We start from the raw sequence: 23,231 nt of genomic DNA, 5'->3' as shown, positions 1-23,231 counted from the left end.
CGTGTTGTGAGTTAAGACTAAAATAGGACTCAGAGTTGATCTTTGTGATGATGAGATTCAATCTTTGGGATGAACAGTTTGAGATTTTTCTATACAATCGTATTGAGTTTTTTGGGTAGATAATATAACCCACATAATTTCTACTTTTAAAAATATAATGAGACTTTCTTTGCAGTCTTAAATATAATCCATTTTTCATCTTCAGTGGAGACCTGAAAGAAAAATATTCGTCATGGTACACAAATTTTTTTTTTTTTTTTTTTTTTTTTTGCGGTACGCGGGCGTCTCACTGTTGTGGCCTCTCCCGTTGCGGAGCACAGGCTCCGGACGTGCAGGCTCAGCGGCCATGGCTTACGGGCCCAGCCGCTCTGCGGCATGTGGGATCTTCCTGGACCGGGGCACGAACCCATGTCCCCTGCAGGTGGACTCTCAACCACTGCGCCGCCAGGGAAGCCTACACATTTTTGAATATACGTATTAAAAAATCTTATACATTAGATGGTCAAATTATATTTTTAATCTTTTAATCTATTTAATCAGTTATAACTGAGAGACATGCTAATTATATCACAATTAAATATCTTCCAATTATAATTTTATCTGTAATTATACATTCATGTATCATTAATACATTGAATAAAGAATTATTGCTGCTATACCTTTAATGACTATCTTGACTTGTATTATTGATATTTTAATTTTTTCCTGTGAACATTTCCACTTAAATTCTACTTTATCTGAAATCGAAGTGTTTTGATTTTTATTTTTCTCATGGATTATTTCTTTTATTATTTTTCTTATGGATTCTTTAGGTTAGGAAATTCTAGCAGGATTCATCTGGGTGATTGTTCTGCTCCCGTGTCATTACCTAGGGTGATTCAGTTGTGCTCAGCTGGCAAACAAGTCAATGCGGAAGGTCCACACCTTTTTTTCTATGTCTTGTAAATTGGTGGGTGTGGCTTAGCTGAGAGGGACTCTTCACTAGAGGACCTCCACATGGCTTATATATGGCTTCTCCATCATGGTGGTATCAGTGTGGTTGAACTCCTCATATGGTAGCTGGGTTCCCAGAGACTGAGCTTTCCAAGGGAACCAGGCAGAAGTGTATGGGCTTTTACTATCTAGCCTTAGAAGTCCATAAAATTACTTGCCGTACTCTCCTGGTTATAGCAGTAACAAGCATGACCAGATGAAGGGAAGGAAACACAGATCCATCTCTTGATGAGAAGAATGTCAACCTATTTTGATGCCATGTTTAAAACTGCCAGACATGGCAATTATATATCTGGTGGAAGGCATTTGAGGAAAGACTTGAAAGAGACGAGGAGAAGCCATGCTTTACTGAGAAAAATGCATCCAGAGAGAACACAGCTTGTGCAATAACCCTGAATCAGGAGCCTGTGGACTTATTCATAGAGTACCATCGTGGAAGCCAGTGTGGTTGAAGCATAATGAAGGAGAGGAAGAGTATTAGTAGATGATGTCAGAGAAACAGGAGAAGAGGCAGATCGTGGAGAGAGGGCCTTGTAGGCCATTGTAAGGACTTTGGAATTCCCTCTGACTGAGATGGGATCTATTGAAAAGTCTTAAGTAGAGAAGTGGCATGATCTGAATTACTTTTAATGAGATCTCTCTGGCTCTTGGGTAAAGAAAAGGTGAAGGGGATCAAGGTGAAGCTGGGAGTCCAGGAGGGAGTCTTTTGCCATAATCAGATAAGGAAAAAGGCATATATGGTCTAGACTAGAATGATCATGTTGGAAATGGTCACTAGTATTCTGAATCTGGACACTTTCAGTAGAGCCTACAGGAATGTTTAATGCTATCTCTTGAGTTCACTCAATGTTAGATGGGATGTAGAATGCTTTTCCTTCCCTTTGCCCCTAACAGTCCTCAATATCTAGTATTATAACTAGGAGTACGAAATATCATTGCATTTATTAAATACTTATTTTCTTTTGAAATTTTACTTTAATCATAATTTTGTGGTAAACAATTATAAAACATGTAAAATGAACTTTAATTGGATCAGTTGTGTCCTTTCAAGATTTTGGATTCACAACTTCCTGCTTCTTGAAAGTTTAATTTTGATAATTTTTCCCCAATATGTACCGATATGTCCTTGAGCAAATTATTTTTGGAAGGACAGATCAGTGGGATATATAGAGATGTCATCCCTTTGCATTCAACCTTGATACAGAACCTGATAGATATGATGTTTTTGGTCATATTCTTATTAAAGTCTCCACGTCTTCTAATATATTCACACAGCCGAAGAAAGGTCTAAAGTAAACCTGATATAGTTTATTTTTAACTAACGTTTTTTTCTATATATATATTAGTCGGATATTTTCTTTATTTTTGCAGTTTTGGGGTTTGGCTAGTTTCTGTCTACATATGGGTAAGTCTTCACTGTTTTCCCACCACAACCACTAGAATCTGGTTAGTTCTTTTCTTCTTCATATTATGTTATAGCTTTGATTATTGTTTCATATCAAGTTACTCTTGTTTCTTTCTCAGGTTCACAAATTATTCTTGAGTCAGAACTCCCACCTCTGGCATTCCATCTACCATCTTTTCTGTCATCATGTTCTGCCTTTCTCTTTCCCCCTGGGCCCTGATTCAACTGCTGCTTGAACTTTTCAATGCATCTATTTTGTTCTCCACGGATCCCATTGTGGATGGAAATTGTGCTATTGCATTTTAGTTTTCATATAAACCTCCTAATCTCACCCATCTCCCATTTTGTCATTTAGGCCCATTTTGTCATTATAACTTTCAGCTCCCGTTTCATAAATGACCTTTCTACCTACTCTTCATAGTTTAAGTAGTTTAAAGCAATTTTCTAAATATTTCTTCTTGTTCAACAGTAAAATCATTTTTAGGGGTATTCTTTCCCTAAGTCTTCACCATGATATTCCCTTTCTTGTTTTCGCAGGATGATTTTTAGTGGTGTGTGTGTTTTCTGTTATGTTTTCCCCGTTCTCTTTACCTAGAAGGTAGTAATATTTATCTAAAATCAGGTTTTTGAATAAAAAATAAATAGCCACATTTACATCTCACTTACCTTTGAGATGATGGCTGAGCTTCTTCTTAATTCTAAACTGGAGGAGAGTAGGTTGATATGCACATCCCCTCAGTAGCCAGCAAGCATCTATTGGAATAGCTCAGCTAGGCTAAGGTGCATACCTGTCCTGTGCTGTCTCGTTCAAGGCACAAGACGCATTGCAATGTTCAGCACACGTGTAGAGTGGGGGGCAAGGATGAGTACTGTTTGTAAATGATATACGTTACTGATTTCTGGGTGGGGATTCTAAAGAAAGGCTGTATTTTATTTTGAAATTAATTTTAAATAGCCCGTTGGTATGGCGCAGCTCACGTGTTTATCAGGAATTACTTGATTTGCTTTATACTGTCTCCATTGTTCCCTAAACTTCGTGAAAATCTTTTTGTACTAAATAGCAAAGTTGTAATGTGGGAAAAGGAAGGGAAAATAGGAAAAGAGGCTGAATTCTTGCTAGGGGGAGCGAGATCAGGGAGGGGGCAGCAGCAGAGGGAGCGAAGATGCTGGGAAGCCTATGTGATTAAGACCCGAATCACTTGGGTTATAAATCGCTTCAGGTACCCAGGCTCCTCTGTTGCTTCACCCAACAAGGCTTTTCTTGAGGGAAATATTCTCCAGGTCCTGGCAGAATCTTGCTGCATCTTGTTCTTTTATTGTAGCTTCAGTCTCTCAAGGAGTCTATATTAGGCCCCTCAGAAAAACAGGACTGGGGCTGTAGGAGAACAACTGCTGCTTCTCAGGGCTCCTGCAGGAATGACTCAGCGACAGGCTAGGGAGAGCCAACTGCCATCTTACCAGATTTTATATAGAGGAAATTCTTCCCTCCTGTGAAGTAAAATATGGATAGGAAGGTTTACCTTCATTGTTTTTACAGTTAGTTTACATATTGAGTGTCAGTTTTAGGATTTAGTGTTTATGTTGTTTGTTCTGTTTTACTCATTTATTTTTATTTCTAATGAGAACTTGGATGAGACTCCATTAAAAAGTGCTATTCAGAAACTATTTAAAACTGGACCACATCAGCATTAAAATGAAATTACAGATTCATGGGATTTGTTACCAAATTCAGGAACATTGAGGAATTTCATAAGAACCCGTTCTGGAAAAGATAACTTAGCTCCTGAAAGTTATTTTTTGGTTTACTTTTGTATCAGTCATATATGCACTCAGATAGCAAATATGCGTTAAGCTCTCATATTCAAAGCATTTTGTCAAGCCCTGGAACTAGAGGATCATTAAGACAGACACACTAATTGACCTCAAGAATTTACATTCTAAACGGTGAGCTGTGACAAAGCGAGAGAGAGGCATGGACATATATACACTACCAAACGTAAGGTAGATAGCTAGTGGGGAGCAGCCACATAGCTCAGGGAGATCAGCTCGGTGCTTTGTGACCGCCTGGAGGGGTGGGATAGGGAGGGTGGGAGGGAGGGAGACGCAAGAGGGAAGAGATATGGGAACATATGTATATGTATAACTGATTCACTTTGTTATAAAACAGAAACTAACACACCATTGTAAAGCAATTATACCCCAATAAAAATGTTAAAAAAAAAAAGAATTTACAGTCTAGAAGGGAGTTATAGGCACTAACTATTGTGCAGTTAATTTCTTGATTAAAATAATGATACATGTATCCCAGGAAAAAAAAAAAGTGTTAGCAAGCAATAGTTACAAGAGCCAACAACCTAGAAGAGACACCCTAGTTGGCAGTTAGTTGTATTAGTTTCCTGAGACTGCTCTAGCAAATTACCAGTGAGTGGCTTACAACTGCAGAAATGTGACAGCTAACAGTTTTGGAGGTCTGAAGTCTGAAATCAATATTGCTGGGCCCAAATCAAGTTGCACTAAGGCCGTGGTTCTAGGGGAGAATTCATTCCTTGCCTCTTCAAGCTGCTAGCATTCTTGGGTTTGTGGCAGCATCACTTCAGTCCCTGCCTAGTGGTCCTATTGCCTTCTCCTTTTACTTCTGTAAAAAAACAAAAACCAGAGGCTTCCCTGGTGGTGCAGTGGTTAAGAACCCGCCTGCCAATGCAGGGCACACGGGTTCGACCCCTAGTCTGGGAAAATCCCACATGCAGCGGAGCAACTAAGCCTGTGCGCTACAACTACTGAGCCTGCGGTCTAGAGCCCATGAGCCACAACTACTGAGCCTGCATGCCACAACTACTGAATCCCGCGTGCCTAGAAACGGTACACTGCAACAAGAGAACCCACCAAAATGAGAAGCCCGTGCACCGCAAGGAAGAGTAGCCCCCGCTCACCACAACTAGAGAAAGCCCACGTGCAGCAACAAAGACCCAACGCAACCAAAAATAAAATTAATTAATTAAAAAAAATCCAAAACCAAAAAACTCCCTCTGTCTTCCACTTAAAGGGATACATGCCATATGGGCATTTGGGGCCCACATGGATAATCCAGGGTAATCTCTCTATCTCAGAATCGCAAATTTAATCCCATTAGCAAAACCCCTTTTAAAGCTTGGTGTAGTGACTGGGGAAAGAGATAGAAGTTTCTAGGCAGGAGGAACGAGGTGTAAACCGAAGGACCTTGCAGAAATCATTTAAATGACTGAAAGAGGGGAAGTAGAGGAAAAGCACAGAGAGTGAGGGAGAGGTTGGCCAAATTTGCCTCGAGGTACAGAATCTCCAGGTCATCTGGACCAGAAACACCCATTCTGTTTGGACTCTGCCAGCCATCAGAAACCTCCCGCCTTCTGTGTATGCATCTTTTTCACGTACTGAGTCAGCCAAGTGTGTCCAGAGAGGAATCACAATTGTAGGAATCTGAAAGTCCCTAGGCGCATAGAGTTCTGTCTATGGAACTAGGTCCAGCTGTTTTTTTGTACTGCATAACTGGGTTTGCCAAGAGATAGCTGGAGAAGCAATTTTCTCATATATGCAAGTGAACACAAATTAGAGTCCATTACACAAGTGGATTGTTTTTTCAGGACTGTCTGATAGTAGGAATTTGGCTGTGGTGTAGTTAAGATGAGGATGGACAGAAAGCTGAGCTATTTCCCCACCTCCTCCAGCTTCCTCTCCATAATAACTGTGATTTGAAAGCTATCAATTTTAATTTTTGAGATTCAACAGACCACAAAATGGACAGAACTTTAAGTTGGGATTGGAGACAGGGTTGAAACTGGGTATTCAAATGGATGTGTTATGCTCAACTTCTAATTGTTTTCTATATACTAATTAATTACTACAGGCTTACTTTCCTTAAGAAAAATTATTTACAAATCTTTTAAAATTTCAAATCTCTTTTATGGGCCCAGGAAGTCCACTTTTTTGCTATTGAAAATGAATGTAAAGAAAGTGAATACGGGAACAGTAGGGTATGTGTGTGTATAAGTACATATAAATATATGTGTATATTATTGTGTATATAAATGTTTATTTTATGTATATATAAATGTTTATATGTATATACATTATATATTGTGTATATGTTATATATAAGCATTTTTTCCATGTAGTTCTTCTTATGTTATTATGTCTGACTTTCATTAATATTCTAACCAATCTATTTGGTCATGCCTAAAATAAGAGCAGACAGAAGTATTTACAATAAAAGCTACATAAAACTGAACTTGTTGGCTTCCTTGACAGATTCCCACCCCCAATCCAAAAATACATGGACCAACCACATATCAAAACTGTCCAATTAGTAGAGTATTGATGATGGATTTAAACTTTGAAAACTGTATTTGTCAAAGAGTGTCCTTTATGAAAAAAAACAAGCTACAAATTTCCAAAAGTAAAGGAAGAAAAAAGAAAATGATGCCATTAAAGGTAGGATTAATAAATATATTAAAAATATTTAATTAACTGTCCATCAGTTAAAATATATCTTACCATTATGACTGCCCTTCCCCCTCTCATTGGTGTTTATTTGTAAATTGCTCATCTGTGTTTCTATTTGCTGTGTAGGATTGTGGAAACAGCTACTTTGTGGTAGTTTGTTATTGTGGCCCCAGGAAACTAGTATGCTCTGAAATTCAAAGTTTCTTTCTCTCTGATTTTATTGTGTTATGTATTGGTAGGAAATACCTGGGTGGTTCATTTGCATGGTATGTTGATAATCTGAGAATTATTGTATCTCGCAACTAATTTTAAAGTATATTTTGATGCAGTTGTTAGTTTCATGTCTGAAGTTTAACTAATGTTGGTGCCAATTACATTTGCAAAACAATACAAAAAACTGTGTAAGATTCTAGGGACTTTTAGGATTTTGTAATGTCTCTATCAAAAGGTTGGTGAGATGAAATTTATATAACGTTATATGTAGTGATCTGCTAAAAATTCCTTGTTGATTGCTATACAAAGCATGACATTACCTTATTAGAATAATGTTTATGAGTGTTTTCCATAAGATATCACAAACTGTGATATCCTCAGTAGGTATTTAGTTATCTATAAATAATAATAAAGGCCATAATAAGGTCTCTATCAATTCTATTTATTTTGACTTCATTATTTAAGGTCAGAAACATATATTTCAAACTTAGACATTATTATCTATAATTATAAAGTCAAATAAATGGTAGAAATTAACTTAAATATAGTTTGTGTCTCAACAGTTGAAGTGAGATAGTGGAATCACAGAAGGTTGAATCTTTTTGAATTGATTCTACAGATATCTGCATTCTCTAAATCCCCTGTAGTCCTCTTACCTATCATGAAAGGTTATTCTCTTAAACCTGGCACATGAAATCAATCATATGACTCCTATCTGTTATGAGAGTTCAAAGATTAAGACCTTCACTGTCAAGGAGAAGGGCTGTATAGAAGCTGCATGTGCACAAAACAGCATTCAGCAGTGGCATCCAGTGTCACCCAGGTATTTGAGAAAAAGTTACAAAACACAGATCACTAGTACTTACTTCACATTTGCTACCAAAACCAAGAAGGGGGGCCCAGAGATGATTTGAAAGAAAAATCTGTTCTGGAGGAAGGGGTTCACTGATGAATACCTAGCTTGTGCTTCCCAGACCTTTAAACCAGAGACAGCAATGCATTTACCAGAGTCAAAGACACCTCCTAAAACTAGGAGACTCAGAACTCTGGAAATGGAAGGAATTTTAATATACAATCACCTAACCAAGTCAGAAAAAAGGATATAAACCAAACATCTACTACTGCTGCTACTATTACCACCACCACCAACATGGTCCCCATTCTCAATCTTGAATCTCTAACAGAGTTGGCAATAATAGTAGAAAGAGAAAGCCCCTGATAAGGTGTTTTCCTCATCTCTGATCAATGATCATATTCTTATATCTTGTCCCAGTGAAGCTATCAAAAACTTCTAAGACAGATCACTTTAATGATTCATAACGAATTCCAGGGTCAGATTTTATATATTTTTCCACCTGAAATTGTATAAGTGCACATCAAAATACCATACTTTTGATGTGAATCTGAAACAAATTCTATTGCATTCCCAAGAAAATGAAATTAATATCAGCCAAGAGAGCATGGTGTGTTTCAAATAAGAAATGTTGGTAATGTCAGGAGAAATGACTTCCTAATGTCATACCGTGTGTAGATGTATTAGCACTTCTTTTTAATATTTCATCTGTTGAACACAAAGAGAACTGGAATCTTGTTAATCATCATTTTAAAACATTTTTATAGAATGTAAATATATCCGTACTTGCCTTTTTGCCATGTTAATGAGAAGCAAGTCATACTTGTGGAATGAGTATTCCTATTAAACTGCTGTCATCCATTCCCAGACCTGCTTAAAAGAAACAGGCACAGATGGTGGGTCTATTACTTCTCTAACAAAAAATTTGCCTCTTTTTTTGTGTGTGTTTTGTTCCCTCCTTCTCATTGAAATGTGAGCAGTTTTTCAAGTCAAGAAGCCTCTGTAGGGTTCCTTGAAATGTTTTATCCATTACTTGTACATGTAGGAGGAAAAAGAGTGATTAATGATTTATTAAAATTTCATAATGAGAAAAACTCATATAAGAAGTCTGTTGGAAAAACTTTGATTTAGTAACTGTATTTTTTGCATGCAAATTAAAGTCTGCAGGGAGTTTTTGTGTCAGACTAGGAGCCTAAATTACTAATTTTATGATGACAAAACCATTTAGCCCGTATTAAAAATACCTATATTGATCTTTTATTTATACATTGTTCAATGCAAATTTGTCTGTTGTATGCATATTAAGAAAAAGAGCATGAGAAGTTTTCAACGTAAATGTTTCGTTTAGGTTGAAAATACATGTATACAGTGAGGTATCCAAATTTTAACTATGCAGTTCTGTTCTTTTTTTTTTTTTTAATATAAAATGAGCACTCTTGTGGAGCCAGGATCCAAATCAAAAAACATATTACTAGAACCCCAGACACCCCCTTCAAGCTTCTGCACACTATCTCCTAGAGTAGTACTTATGGTGATTTGGAACATCATTGATTAGTTTTTAACTTTTAATGAATGGAATCATAACACATGTTCCATATGTTGCTTCTTTCATTTAATAGTTCGCTTATAAGATTTGGAATACAGTTGTAATTCATTCACTCTCATTGCTATATAGTATGACATTATGTAAATATTCTACCGTTTATTTGCCCATGCTAATGTTTAGGGATATTTGGGTTTTGTCCAGTTGGGTGCTCTTTTGCATAGTACTTCTCCGAAAATTCTATACCTTTCTTTTGGTAAACATTGTTTAGTATATACCCGAATACACGTCAAATAGTAGTTTATATCAGTTTAAACTCCCATCCACAAGGAGAGAGGGTTCTAACTGCCCTACATCCGTGCCAATGCTTGGTATCATCTTTTTTCATTTAAATCATTCTGGTGTGTGTATATCACTATTGCACTGTGGTTCTTCTTAACCTTACAAAAACAGAAAAGAATAATTTTATTAAAGTATGTTTCACTTAAAGTATCTTAAATGCCCTGCTTTGCAATATTTTTTTCTTACTTAAATGATACATAAGAATAGTGATCCTGAACTATTCGATAAGATACTAGCTGGGAAGGAGATTATTGATCAATTGTAATTCTGATAAATTTAACGAGTTATTTACTGTAATAATTAAGAACAAAAAATAAGCAATTCTTTGGATTAATGTGGAACAATATTCTTGAATGTTAAAAGAAAGTTTCATGGTCTATAAATAAATCAAGACGTGAACGAAGTAAGTGTTTATTTAAAGTTAAGAGAGGAGTCTCCGTTTCCATTGTTGGCATTATGTCCGTATTTCAGGTGAAACAAAGGAAAATCTTAAGGCAAACTTGCAGTCTATTAGTTCAGTCTCACCCTGCCAGCAACTGTTATTTCACTCTTTATCTAGTAATATACAACTGTTCGTTGAAGAGGTTTTTGAAGAAAATAGTATATCCCTTTTAATTAGAAGCAGTGAAGACTTTGAAATGCTATAGTTACAGTAAAAAAAAATCAAGTCAAAACAAAACAATTAAAAAAACAAACACTTTGCACCAAGCTAATTGTATCTTTATGTTAGTTGGTTTCAGGAGTTTTCATTCATAATTATTGAATGATTGTATCTAGAGCTCACATTCCCTGTATTCATATCCTTGCTGTATATTTAACCAGCAGTGTTGCCTTGGGAGAGTTACTTAACCTATTCAAATCTTAGATCCCCAATCTACAGATAGGGAATAATTATCGTATAAATATTATATGGTGTACTGTTCTGGGTCCTCCAAGAAGCCAATGCCAAAGAAGGACTAAACACAAGAGGAGTTTTATTAAGTGAAATGCCTATGAGTGAAAACGGGGAGGAATCTGGGTAAGGCTGGAAGAGCTGCTGGCCATGAAGCAAACGTGACCCGGAGTGAAGGAGAGAGGGAAGCAAGGTGGAGTGGAAGCATTCGGCATGAGGTGCCGTCTAAGGCAGGTTTAGCAGGGGCTGCGGGAATCCTGAGTCAAAATTGACCATTAGGGGAAAGCTATGTCTTCCAGTGATGGGTCTGTGTTAGTAACTCTGCTGCACTCAGTCACTGGTTGGAGGAGACAGACAAATAGATTTCAGAGCAAAGCGGCAGGTGCCCTGGTCAATGACACTTCCAATATTTTGAAGCCTATGAGGCATGTTCTCATGGCTGCAACAAATGATTGTCACTGAGATGAACTGACAGACTCCAAAGAAAGTAATTAAAACAATGCCTGAGTCATAGTCATCATTTATCCATTTATTTATTCACATTATTCATCATTATTATTAATAATCACACTAATAAGGGAGCCACATGCGTAACCTACTTGAAATATTTGGAAGAAATATATAACAGTGCTACAGAGAAGTTAAGAGAAGCTTAATATTTATAATTTACTTGATTCTTCTTAACTAAAGAATATTAGTACACATTAATAGTATATGCATAATTGTTTTCCTTCTACTATTTGTTATTGGTATATATTGCTAAGTTACTAACTTACACTGGAATACCTAACTCTAAAACCCTCTATTTCTGCATAAAGAAACAAGTTCAAGGTTGTTTTAAAAATAAAGAGTTATTAATATCATTATTCTTATCACATCCAATTGGTATTATCCATATCAAAGAGTTCCATCATTTACTATCATTGGAAGGACATAATTAGCAATTGTTTGATCTACTTTTGAAAATTGATCATTGGGTATGCGTAATATTGCGAATAACTGGATATTACTTGAAACTCCTTTTGTTTGGCCATATTCTCAACAGTGGAACCTCTTTTTATCTTTTCAAAGAGTTTCCACTGCTGTAGAAAATTCAGAAGGTTCATGTGCATAATTGTGATACTCTGCTCAAATACAGAGAAGGGATATTACGTTACAAATTATGTGAAAATGCTTCCCGAAAAGTCTGTGAGGCCACTTTATCATGATACTTTAATGTAAGCAACATTTTACTCAGAGGAAAGTCTTAAACACAGAGGGGATGGAACCTCCAGGGCATGTCCCCCATCTCTTACTTTCCCCCATTTGTTCTCTCCTTTTGTAAATAAAAGCCTAGTTATTCTTCCCTGTGTGTGTTACTCAAGGGCCTTTGCGATTTCCCCTGCTGGGATGTCATCTTTTGCCCTGGAGAGCACATTAACTACATCCAAGACCTATCCTTAACCTTAATATTTCAAGGGCTGCCTCAAGCTATAACTCCTTGGTCCAAATAAACTTCTCCATATGTTCAATGTTTACTACTTGTGTTATCCCTTCCTCTCACTTGGCATATACTCTTCCTTCTTGCTATCCCTACCACATACTGAACGTCTCCTTCATTCCTACTGCTGTGCTTTAACTGTTCACTTGTCATTATGCTACACCACACTGTCAGGAAAATAAAGATAGTTATATTGCTGGAATCTAGTAAGAACTTTAAATATAATGTAATGAATGAATGAACAAGTTAATTGACACATTATATTCCCAGGTATATAATGAGTGCTGTGAGGATAAGAATTGAGTCTTATAACTCCTTATAACCCCAGTCATGTAGTATAGGACTGGAATATAGGAGGGGGCGCTTAATACATCTTTGTGACTGATGAATCTAAATATTTGTTTGAGTACTAAGTTGACATTATATGACATATATATGTGTATATATATTACTTTTGTAGTCCAATATGTAAAAAAATATTACTGATTCATCTAAATACTGTGTAAAATGAAGTGAATTGACCCAGATGATATGGATTCAGACGTGTGTAATTCAGCAAAGATTGGTAACAAAGTGAGATGTATATTAACTTTTTTTAATATATTGGTAAGTAGTATTAAAAACACAATTTTTGGTTGGGTCTTTTGAGAGGATAACAATAGGATAGTCTGTATTTGCATGCTAAGTGTTTTACCAGGAAAAAAACATTGCAGCTGTACCAGATTCTGGTCCAAGAAAAAATACATTATTTTATACTCTTGAGGGAGTAAGATTCTGAACTCGAATCTGTTCCAAAAGTTGTGGCAGATAATACTGTGACCAGATTATTAAGTCATGTACCTTTCACTTTTCACTTTGTTAGCTATACTCAGCGTGTGGTTGGAAATGGAATCAAAGCCCAGTCTGGAAATCCCGAAGTCAAAGTCAAAGGAACTGATCCGGTGATAAATCAGATTATTGATAAACTGAAGCATGTTATTCAGGTAAGTGCCAATGCTCTATTTATTGGTATAGTCAGTGATAACTAGTAAATGATGACTTTCCATTATATGTCATCAACCTGTTAATCCTATCTGATAATCCTACCTGAAGCTGAGTGCTGGAATAAATTATTTGTATCTAGAGTTTTGGAAATATTTGGTTGAGTGATTTTCATATACAGTCAATGTGCAGCAGTATTTTAATGGATGGATAATATCTATCTGTAAAAGGAACCATGGTTTCAGGGTTTCAATAAATAATGAGAATCTCAGGATGAGCTTCATCCCTAACGAATAAGCTTTAGACATGGGAACTACTGTCACCATCAAAGAAAACACATAGAAGAGCATGGAAGATGCCAAAGTCACCTTCCAGGCAACTTTCTGAGCCTTGCTGTGAAGGTTTTCGCTGCATTTTCAACAAAAGTTAAGTCATAAATTAATCACATGCATTTCTTGTATTTATTTCCTGTATCACCTTTTACATGTTACCTAATGGTTGTTTATGAAATACTTGTTTTATCTTTAATAATATTATTTAATTAAGTGAGTATATACTGCTGTTTTTAATACATGGCAAGTAAAGCATGAAGGTATCTGTCAAAGGAATATTTCATCAAACTATTTGATTAATGAAAGCCAAATATTATATTGCATGTTGTAAAAACCACCTTCCATTCTGCATCTGTTGGAGTTTGGGCTAAGAAGGGCTATTTTTTAAGTTATTAGTCTTTTTATAACAATTTATATTTTATTTTTTTCTAAGCAAAACTTTGTATGGATAGTTGATCCTGACTTCTAGTGTTCTGTGTCAGAATCGATACCTAAGCATAGTACTGAGTTTTTATTGATATTATTCCAGAGTCGTTGGTATGCTTCTCATAACTGTTCTGCAAAACTTAAGTTTATATGGGGCCAGTTCTTAGGATTCCATTTTTATGGGAGTCTCTACAGATTGAGCAAAGCAAGATATGGGGGCTTGTGTCCAATACCAGAGATTTCTCCTTTTCAGGAGGCAATAATGGCTACTTTGCTCTTTCTATGGCTGGTACATTGGGAAAACAGAGCTCTCACCCTGGAGAGCAGAATCAAAAATAAGTTCCATTAGGAAAAGTATAAGAGAAAAGTAGTGCCGCTCACGGGCCCAGCCGCTCTGCCGCATGTGGGATCTTCCCGGACCGGGGCACGAACCCGTGTCCCCTGCCTCGGCAGGCGGACTCTCAACCACTGCACCACCAGGGAAGCCCCTAGGATATCTTTTAATTCTTAAATTTCCAGTGGCCAATAAACAATCTATTAGGAACTTGACACATAAACAAACTAGATTCCTAAGTATATGCCAATGTATATATGTTTTTGTTGGAGTTCCCCGGGAAAGAGACTGTGAAACAGAGATGTGTGTGCAGGAGGTTCACGGCAGAGTGCCCTGCAGTCAGTAAGGGGCTGGAGGGAGGGGCACAGCACAGAGGGAGCAACTGAACCGTGTTGTAGCTTCAACAGAAGCCTCGCCTGAACCCAGTAGGACCTCAGGAGCTGGGAGGCCTCTTTCAGGTTGTCCTGAGTTGAAACAAGGAGGTGGGTCTTCATTGTCCCACACTGACCAGTGATTGGATGAGGGCTAGTGGGGTGGAGGTAGGGTGTGTTAACTCAGCTCTGAGTCAGAGCCAACAATATTGCATACAGCTAGAGGAGCAAATGCCTTCATCTAGGTGGCACCTCACAGTGTCACGGGCTATGATATGGTATGTAGATCTGTATTATTCAAAAACTCTAGTGCACAATGGATCATAAAATCCAAAGAGCTTTAATAAAAAGTGGTTCCTCTCGCTGAGAGACAGCAAAGCTCAGTGGTCTCCAACGTGGGCTAAGCATTCCCCAGGGAGTTCACAAGCTGAGCCACTGGAGGGCAGAAAGGAAATATAGAACTTCAAGGTATATTTATTCTGTCACATTCTTTTACGTTTTTTTTTTTTTTGGTTGTAGGAAGGTATATAAAATATGTAACAGTGCAATAGCACATGCATATAGTTTAGAAATACATAAATATGTGTCGAGTGGGCGTGTGTTCAAACTGTTTTAATGGTATATGTATACACACACACACACATACATATTATAAAAACAGATGGAAAACCCTGTTGTAGGCAATAAGGATGGAGCTGCTATATACAAAAGAGTACATGTAAAAAAAACATATTCACAAAGAAATAAGTAGATACTCAAAATGTAGGGTTTATTAAAAATTCTTCACAGGAGGGTTCACTGATATGTTGCCCATTTGGCATGACATTTGACCCTTCTTCATAGATTTCAAAGCCATATCCTTTTCAAGGTGGCAGAGGGAAATAATTCCGCTTTTTTTAGCACCCATGTTAAATTGAGTCCCATTCTTTCATCTTTATATTAGTGTGCAGATCTCCAATTATTCATGCTTAAATTTCCTTCCAGAGTTACAAGAGAATATGAAATAAAATACTACCTTTGAGGTCTATCTTTTTAAAGTCTACTAGGGTGATATGATTGAAATTTAGATTTTTACAGAAGATAGCAGAAAGTCATATTTTGTACAGTATTCACCTGTAATGTCTTAGAACATGTTCTTTCCTAAGACAGCTGTACTGGAGATGAAGAGAAATTTTTGACTTTGCCAGACTTCTGACCGCTGGTCACATGTGTGTGTCCTAGTGGGAATGGCTGCTGTGCTGTAATATCCAGGGGCAGTTAAAAAGACCCACCACAGGGTCAGGTCTGAAAAGGTTCAGAAAATCATCTTCTATAAGTGAGAATTTATTAATTTGAGAATAAGTATGGAGCAAGGGAGGAAGTAGAAGAAGGAACATAGTTCAGCATCTAATCTGTAGATTTAGGTGATCACTTATTTGTGTTTGGAGTTTGTTTTTTATTGTAATGGATATTAAATGCATTTGTCGAGAATACAGTATACTATAAAAATGCCATCTCTCATCATAGGGGTAAGCAAAAGTTCCTCTTGTCCTTTTTTTTCCATACCTAAGTGTATGGAAATAAGCCAGCCATATTTATTAGCAAAAACTGTCTCCATATGTTAGCCCCCAAACATCTTTCTTCTAGGCCTGCCATTGAGCACACCTCATTTTCTACCCTGTAACCTCTGCAGTTAGAGTCATTAAACAAGTGGGTAGGGATTTTACTTTGCAAATGCCACTTTGTAAATGTCTTAATCATTAATTTATTCAAAATATTCCACTAATACTTATTGAATTCCCACTATGGGCCTGGTTCTGCACAAGGCACTGAGGTTACATGGGTGAACAAAGCAGACACAGCCCTGCTGTCATGGGATTTATATTCTAAGGAAAAGGACAATGCAATGCCTGTAGCTGACAAACATGAACAAATCCAGAAAACAGAACAGATGAGGTAGGGAAAGGCACTCAAGAAGAGAGAGCTTGTGGAGGCCATTCCAAGTTGGGGGGCGGCTGGGTTGATACTGATTGACAAGGAATCATAGGAAAGGGAGAAGGAATCATAGGAAAATCGGGGAGAACTGTGTTTGAGGCAGAGGAAATAATACATTCAAGGACTTGTGGCAGGAGTAGGTTAATTGTATTCAGAGAACGAAGAGAAAGCCATGTGTCTGGAACAGAATGAATACAGAAGAGAAGAAAACATAAAATGAATTAAGGGGAAACTGGTAGGCTCTGGTAGGGCATTTCAGTTTTCTCCTAAGTGGGAAAGGAAACCATTTAAAGGCTTTAGGTGGAGTATGATGAATTTAATTTATGTTTTATAAAGATAATTTTGGCTTTACTATGGAAAATGGACCTGAAGAGCAAGAGTAGAAATTGATTGGGGCTAGAATAAGAAGAGTGGGTAATATGAGAAACAGATGGATTTGGGTCAGTCTGGCAAGTGGAGTTATCAGGAATTGTTGATGGATTGGAAATTGGGACAAGAGAAAGAGAATATAAGGAGGATAATCAGGGGGGATGATAATGTCATGAAGTGAAAAAAGGAATTCTGGAAGTGGAGCGCATCTGGGGTTTGATTGTTGGAGTTGACCAGATATTAATAAATGAATGGTTCTCTTAAATTTGAGATGCCTGTTAGACATCCCAGAGGCATGCGCAGAGTTCATTGGCGACCCTAGAACTAGAAACGGACATTTGGGAACATCAGTATACAGATACTGTTCAAGTCGTGAGACTGTATGAGATTGCTACTTTCTTGTGAGAGTTTGTACCAAAACAATTAGAGGAGAATATAAAACAGCAGAATTCTATGAAAAATGTGTACTGTAAAAATCTACGAATGGAGAAATCATTTATTTAATGTATGTGGTACCTTGCAGATACTTAGAGAGTTGATCTTGGACAGACAAGATATTTAGTAACATTAACTTTTTCTTACTGAAGAATTATGTGTCTATTATAATAAACCAAATTTTATTATTTTAGAAAATTTTACCAATAGAAAGAGTAGAAAATAAATGGTATACCACTTACGAAACAACAAGCCTCAGGAAATAAGCCTTCTAGACTTTTTTGTACTTATGTATACATTTGACTTTTTTTTAATAAAACAAAGAGTACATTTGGTTTTGTGTCCCAAACTACTCACCTAACAACACATAAATTTTTTTTCACGGAATTAAATATTCTGCAGTATGGTTGCTAGTGCCTGAATATTCTATCATATGGTAGGACTATCATTTTATTTAATCCAAGCACCTTGAGTTGGATATTTAGGTTATCACCAATTTTCACAATAATAAAGACTACTAATAGGTATATCCCCTATACATAAATCTTTTTGCAACTTTTTTCTCTTGTGATAAATTTCTAAATGTTGTAACCAAGAATCTGTTCATTAATAATTTTAAGTATTTTGATAAATATTGCTAAATTTTTCTCTAGGAGAATTATAGGAATTTATATGTGAAGCAAATTATATATTTTAATTTTCCCCGCATATTGAGGGTGTAGGTGAGAGATGGCAGTGACCACACATCAGTGTTAGGGAATATTATGGAGCTCTAGGAACCAAAGTAGTCAAACCAAAGTAGAAATGTTAGCCTCAGCTCCTGTCACCTGAGAGTACACCAAGGATGGCCAAAAACAAAAACAAACAAAAAAAAGGCTTCACTGATGGCACAGTGATTGAGAGTCCGCCTGCCGATGCAGGGGACATGTGTTTGTGCCCCGGTCCGGGAAGATCCCACATGCAGCGGAGCGCCTGGGTCCGTGAGCCATGGCCGCTGAGCCTGCGCGTCCGGAGCCTGTGCTCCGCAATGGGAGAGGCCACAACAGTGAGAGGGCTGAGTATCGCAAAAAAAAAAAAAAAAAAAAAAAAATATATATATATATATATATATATATGGTCATGAAGAACCTAGGGGCAAGACGGGAATAAAGACACAGACCTACTAGACAAAATAAATATTTTTAATTAGAAAATAGTTTATAAGATTTTTCAGGACTTCCCTGGTGGTGCAGCAGTTAAGAATCCGCCTGCCAATGCAGGGGACACGGGTTCAAGCCCTGGTCCAGGAAGATCCCACAAGCCACGGAGCAACTAAGCCCGTGCACCACAACTACTGAGCCTGCGCTCTAGGGCCCGCGAGCCACGACTACTGAAGCCCACGCACCTAGAGCCTGTGCTCTACAACAAGAGAAGCCACCGCAATGAGAAGCCCGCGCACCGCAACAAAGAGTAGCCCCCACTCGCCGCAACTAGAGAAAGCCCACGCACAGCAATGAAGACCCAACGCAACCAAAAATAAATAAAGATAAATAAATTTATGAAAAAAAAATTTTTTTCAAGTCTTCCTAGAGAAAGCGAAAACAGCTTTAATTTTATTTAATTGTTTAGGACAAGCCCTATCTTTAAGTCCTGCCAAGAACAAAAATGCCAAGAAAATTCAATATAAATGGATAACTATGGATTATAATTTGGTCCTCAGGGAATATTTCAGGCGCTTCGAAGTCCCCTCACTGTCTCTGCAAGTCCTTCTGAACTGGGAACAAGGACCTTGGACAAAAGAGGGAAGTCATTCCCGGCTCCCCTCCATCTGTGATTTTGGCATCTTTCTCTAGATAAGCCACCATACAAACCCTCAGAGATACATTCCTGCAGTTTCCTACATTCCAGAACCTGTGCTTAAGGTGGACATTGCTTGTACCTTTGAAAACGACCCGTGATAAATATAGGGTAGCTATTAGCCTTCCAGTGAAGAATTGTGTAAAGGATGGAATTTTAAAAGGTTAACATGAGCTTTCTTAGATGTTTGCATCAGCCTGAATTGCCCTTCGATAATAGATAGGAAACAGCACTTGATTCCTCTTAGTGCATCTGACAGAGGAAATGTATGAACATTTTAGTTCAGATTGTCTCTCCTAACAAACTTATTTTGAAACTTCTCGGTCATATTGACTAAGTTTGTTTAGGGCAAAGCTGTCAGCAAAAAAGTCACAGTTATGCAGCAATTTACTTTTAAGCATTAAATAGCATCTATCATTTTTCAAAGAAAATGATGTCAGTGGTTAAAATCCTAACTGCTGAGCACTGTTAGTTGTGGACGGTAATGACCCACTGCTTAGAAATTACTTTACCTACTTTCAGTATGAAACATAAAAAGTAATATCACAGCAATTTTCTATAATTCTTTTATTGTAAGACCAGTAAATGTTACAGTGTTGTTAAAAGTAGTAGATTTAAATAACATTTCTTCAAACAATTCCAATACATATAAGATATTACCGGTTTCTATTAAATATTCATTTTTATAGAAAGACTAAACTTCTTTAGAAAAATGTCTTCATATATAAAATAAATTTGATTTGTAAATGTGAGAAAGAGCAATCATCATAACCATTTGCTTAAAAGCACAAAATACGTAGATATTTTATAATGTGTATTTCAGTAATCGCAACCTATGGCTTCAAGAAGAGATGACAGACTTTCTTATTTTATGTAGGGAAAACTATGTTAAATTGCCTCTTTTCTTTTATCTCATTCTGTTCCTAGGATATCAATATGATAAATAGTGACTTAATAGCTATGATAAGTTAAGATGAGATTCTAATTGAAATCTCAATGTATGGTTATAAGGTTAGTGTTTATAAATATAAAAAAAGACACAGAATTTTAAAAAGATATTAGTATCTCAGAATTTCTGAATTATGAAAACTGTCCAAGCTTTTTTCATTAAATCACCTACTATGAAATGCATTTAGAAAAACGTTTCCTGTTGTTAATAGCTTATAAGTCTGGCAAAGCCACTTGGTCAATTCCTAATTGCAAACTATTTGACCATGAGGTGTCAGCTGACTCTGAACTTCTTCCACTTCTACCAACTCATTTCCTTGCTTAGGAAATCACTACAGCTCCCTGACTCCTTCCTCCTGATCTCCACTACACACTAATATCATGTCCCCAGGCATACTTTATTAATATTCCAGAAAGACAGTCACTTCTTGATTTTGTATTAGCAATGCAGTAGTGACCAAAGCCTGTTTAGTTTTTGGTTCAGAAGAAAGTATTTGAAATGCACTCAATAACGTTGAATGGTCATCTAATTTAGCAATTAGTTTGGTCTGAGTAAAGTCAAGGGAAGTTTGCTTTCTGGAGTATGTGGTATAATGCATTGACTTCAATATTGGCCGTTTCATTAAAAAAAATCAATGGTCAGCATAAAATCAACCTTTTAAATTAGTGGACAATCATCTGGAAATGCAAGTTTCAAAACTCTTTTTGAAAGTAATGGGGTTTGGGTTGGCCATTGACCATTTATTTTTTATTATTTAAAGAGTATGTAGCTGTTTTATGTTGGGTAAATATTTGACTTTATATTTACTCTGATGCTGCCACATCATTATTACCTATTAAGATTTGAGCCATTTATCCAGCAGATTTTCTGTTTGTCAAACATATTGAGAGAATGTTGGACACTAAAACTTTTATATTTTTTATTTAGGTGATTTTTTTGTACATTTGTACAAAAAATCTTTTCTTAATTTTGTACATTTGTACAAGAAAAATTGTACATTTGTACAATTTTGTGCATGAATGTTGACAGCAGCATTATTTGTAATATTTGAAAAGTGGAAATAACTCCTTTTTCTCCCTTGTTGTTTAGAGGTGTGTTTTCTGGGTGGGGGACACTGTTATAGGAAGATTCATGTCTCATAACTACTGCTAGAATATAGAACAGAATGAACTACAAGACAGGAAATAGAGGAACTAAGTGAAAAGTCACATACTGACCTGCTTGTTTTCAGAATGCTAGCATACAGGTACCAGCTACTCATGTAGAATATTAGATGACTCTTCTTTGAAGAAACTGATCAATTCTAGAACAAATAATTCCACATTCTGATTGGGCTTATACCCATTGAGAAGTTAATTTATCATCTAATTGAATGATGGTGAAATCCTCTATTATACCCTGTATACATACAATAACTTCCAGTTGGCTTCTGATACCCAATACCAATGGACAATCAAAGATCACTGTGCATTGAAGGAAAATGGGAAAAAAATAAATGTAAAAGAAAAAAAGAAATGGAAACATTTAGATGAGTATGAAGAAGAAAATATACAAAACTATATGAATATCCTCCAAAAAATGAGAGAATAGATTGTATCTTAAAAAAATACTAATATATTGCTTCTAAAAAATTAATGAAAGAATAAGAAGGAAGTTCAAAAATTAAAAGTATAGAAAAATTTAAAATTCATTAGAAGGGTTTTCAAGATATAGTCAAAAAATATTCTATAAAATAATAACAAAAAAGAGAGAAGGAAATAGTAAAATGATGAGATGTTAGAATTTTACTCTAGGAGATCCTTGTAATAAGAATTTCAGGGAAAAGAACCAAACTAATAGAGAGAAGGAGTTTATCATATAAATAATAAATCACTTTTTTCAGAAATGAAGAGTCTTGACTCCAGATTGAGCTCACCAAGTGACCATTACAATGAATGAACACACACACACACACCACACACAACAATAATTATGAAATTTATGAATATTGAAGAGAAGATATTAAAATCTTCCAGTGAAAGAAACAAACCAAACAAAATACATACAAATGCATACGAAGAATGGGGATCAGATTTGTAGTTTCTTACTGACAGGAGTACTAGAAGAAAATGGAGAAGCAGTACCTTCAAATTATGAGGTAACTGATTTCTGACCTGAAATTCTATACATAGCTAAAATGGAAATCAAGTATGAGGATAGATTAAAAAGCTTTTCAGATAAGGATACACAAATTTATATTTTATATACCTTCTGTGTAAAGCTGTTGGCAAAGAGTGATCAAGAAATGAGAAGATATGGGGTCCAGGCAACATGATGTTGAATACATCAGGTTAGGGAAAAGGATGACTGTGGGAAGGAATTTTGCAAGACAAAAAGAAAAAAAAAATTACTAAATGTGTTGGAATGTATGAAAAAAAACATTTGACAGGCTTCCCTGGTGGCGCAGTGGTTGAGAGTCCGCCTGTTGATGCAGGGGACACGGGTTCGTGCCCTGGTCCGGGAAGATCCCACATGCCGCGGAGCGGCTGGGCCCGTGAGCCATGGCCGCTGAGCCTGCGCATCCGGAGCCTGTGCTCCACAACGGGAGAGGCCACAACAGTGAGAGGCCCGCGTATCGCAAAAAAAAACAAAAAACAAAAAAACATTTGACAGACTTGCTAGAGCATTTAAGGAAAAAGTTAGATAAATATAAGGCAAATTATGCAAATTGATAGATACCATGGCAGTTGTACATTATAGGAAAGCAAAAACCTTTATATGAAAAGATATATAATCATAATACACTATTTCCCTGAACTGAATAAAATATTTGTAGATAAAACTATTACTGTAATCACAATTTTGCTAAAATTAAATTAGTTTTATGGGAAAAAGTAAAGTGGGTTGTGGTGGTATAAACAGAAAATCAATAAATATTGCCAAGAATTGATAGTAAGAAACAGAAAATAAATGCCAGTTTAATAAAGGTTTAGACATGTAAGGTTAATGCTAGAACAATCAGGTTGCTTATTACTTTCACCAGGAGCA

At 36.5% G+C, this 23,231-nt stretch overlaps 1 protein-coding gene across 1 annotated transcript in view; it reads left to right on the top strand.

Moving 5' to 3' along the window:
- The window catches only part of GPC5 (glypican 5), a 1,376,579-nt gene that overhangs the window by 423,568 nt on the left and 929,780 nt on the right, over positions 1 to 23,231 (top strand). Inside the window, exon 6 of the mRNA XM_004283463.3 lies at positions 13,060 to 13,180. Within this exon, the coding sequence (XP_004283511.1) occupies positions 13,060 to 13,180 (121 nt within the window). The remainder of the gene's footprint in view (positions 1 to 13,059; positions 13,181 to 23,231) is intronic.

This window comes from Orcinus orca, chromosome 18, assembly GCF_937001465.1.
Source record: "Orcinus orca chromosome 18, mOrcOrc1.1, whole genome shotgun sequence".
NCBI lineage: Eukaryota > Metazoa > Chordata > Mammalia > Artiodactyla > Delphinidae > Orcinus > Orcinus orca.
The sequence above is the reverse complement of the archived record's forward strand: the minus strand, read 5'-3'. Positions and strand labels throughout refer to the sequence as shown.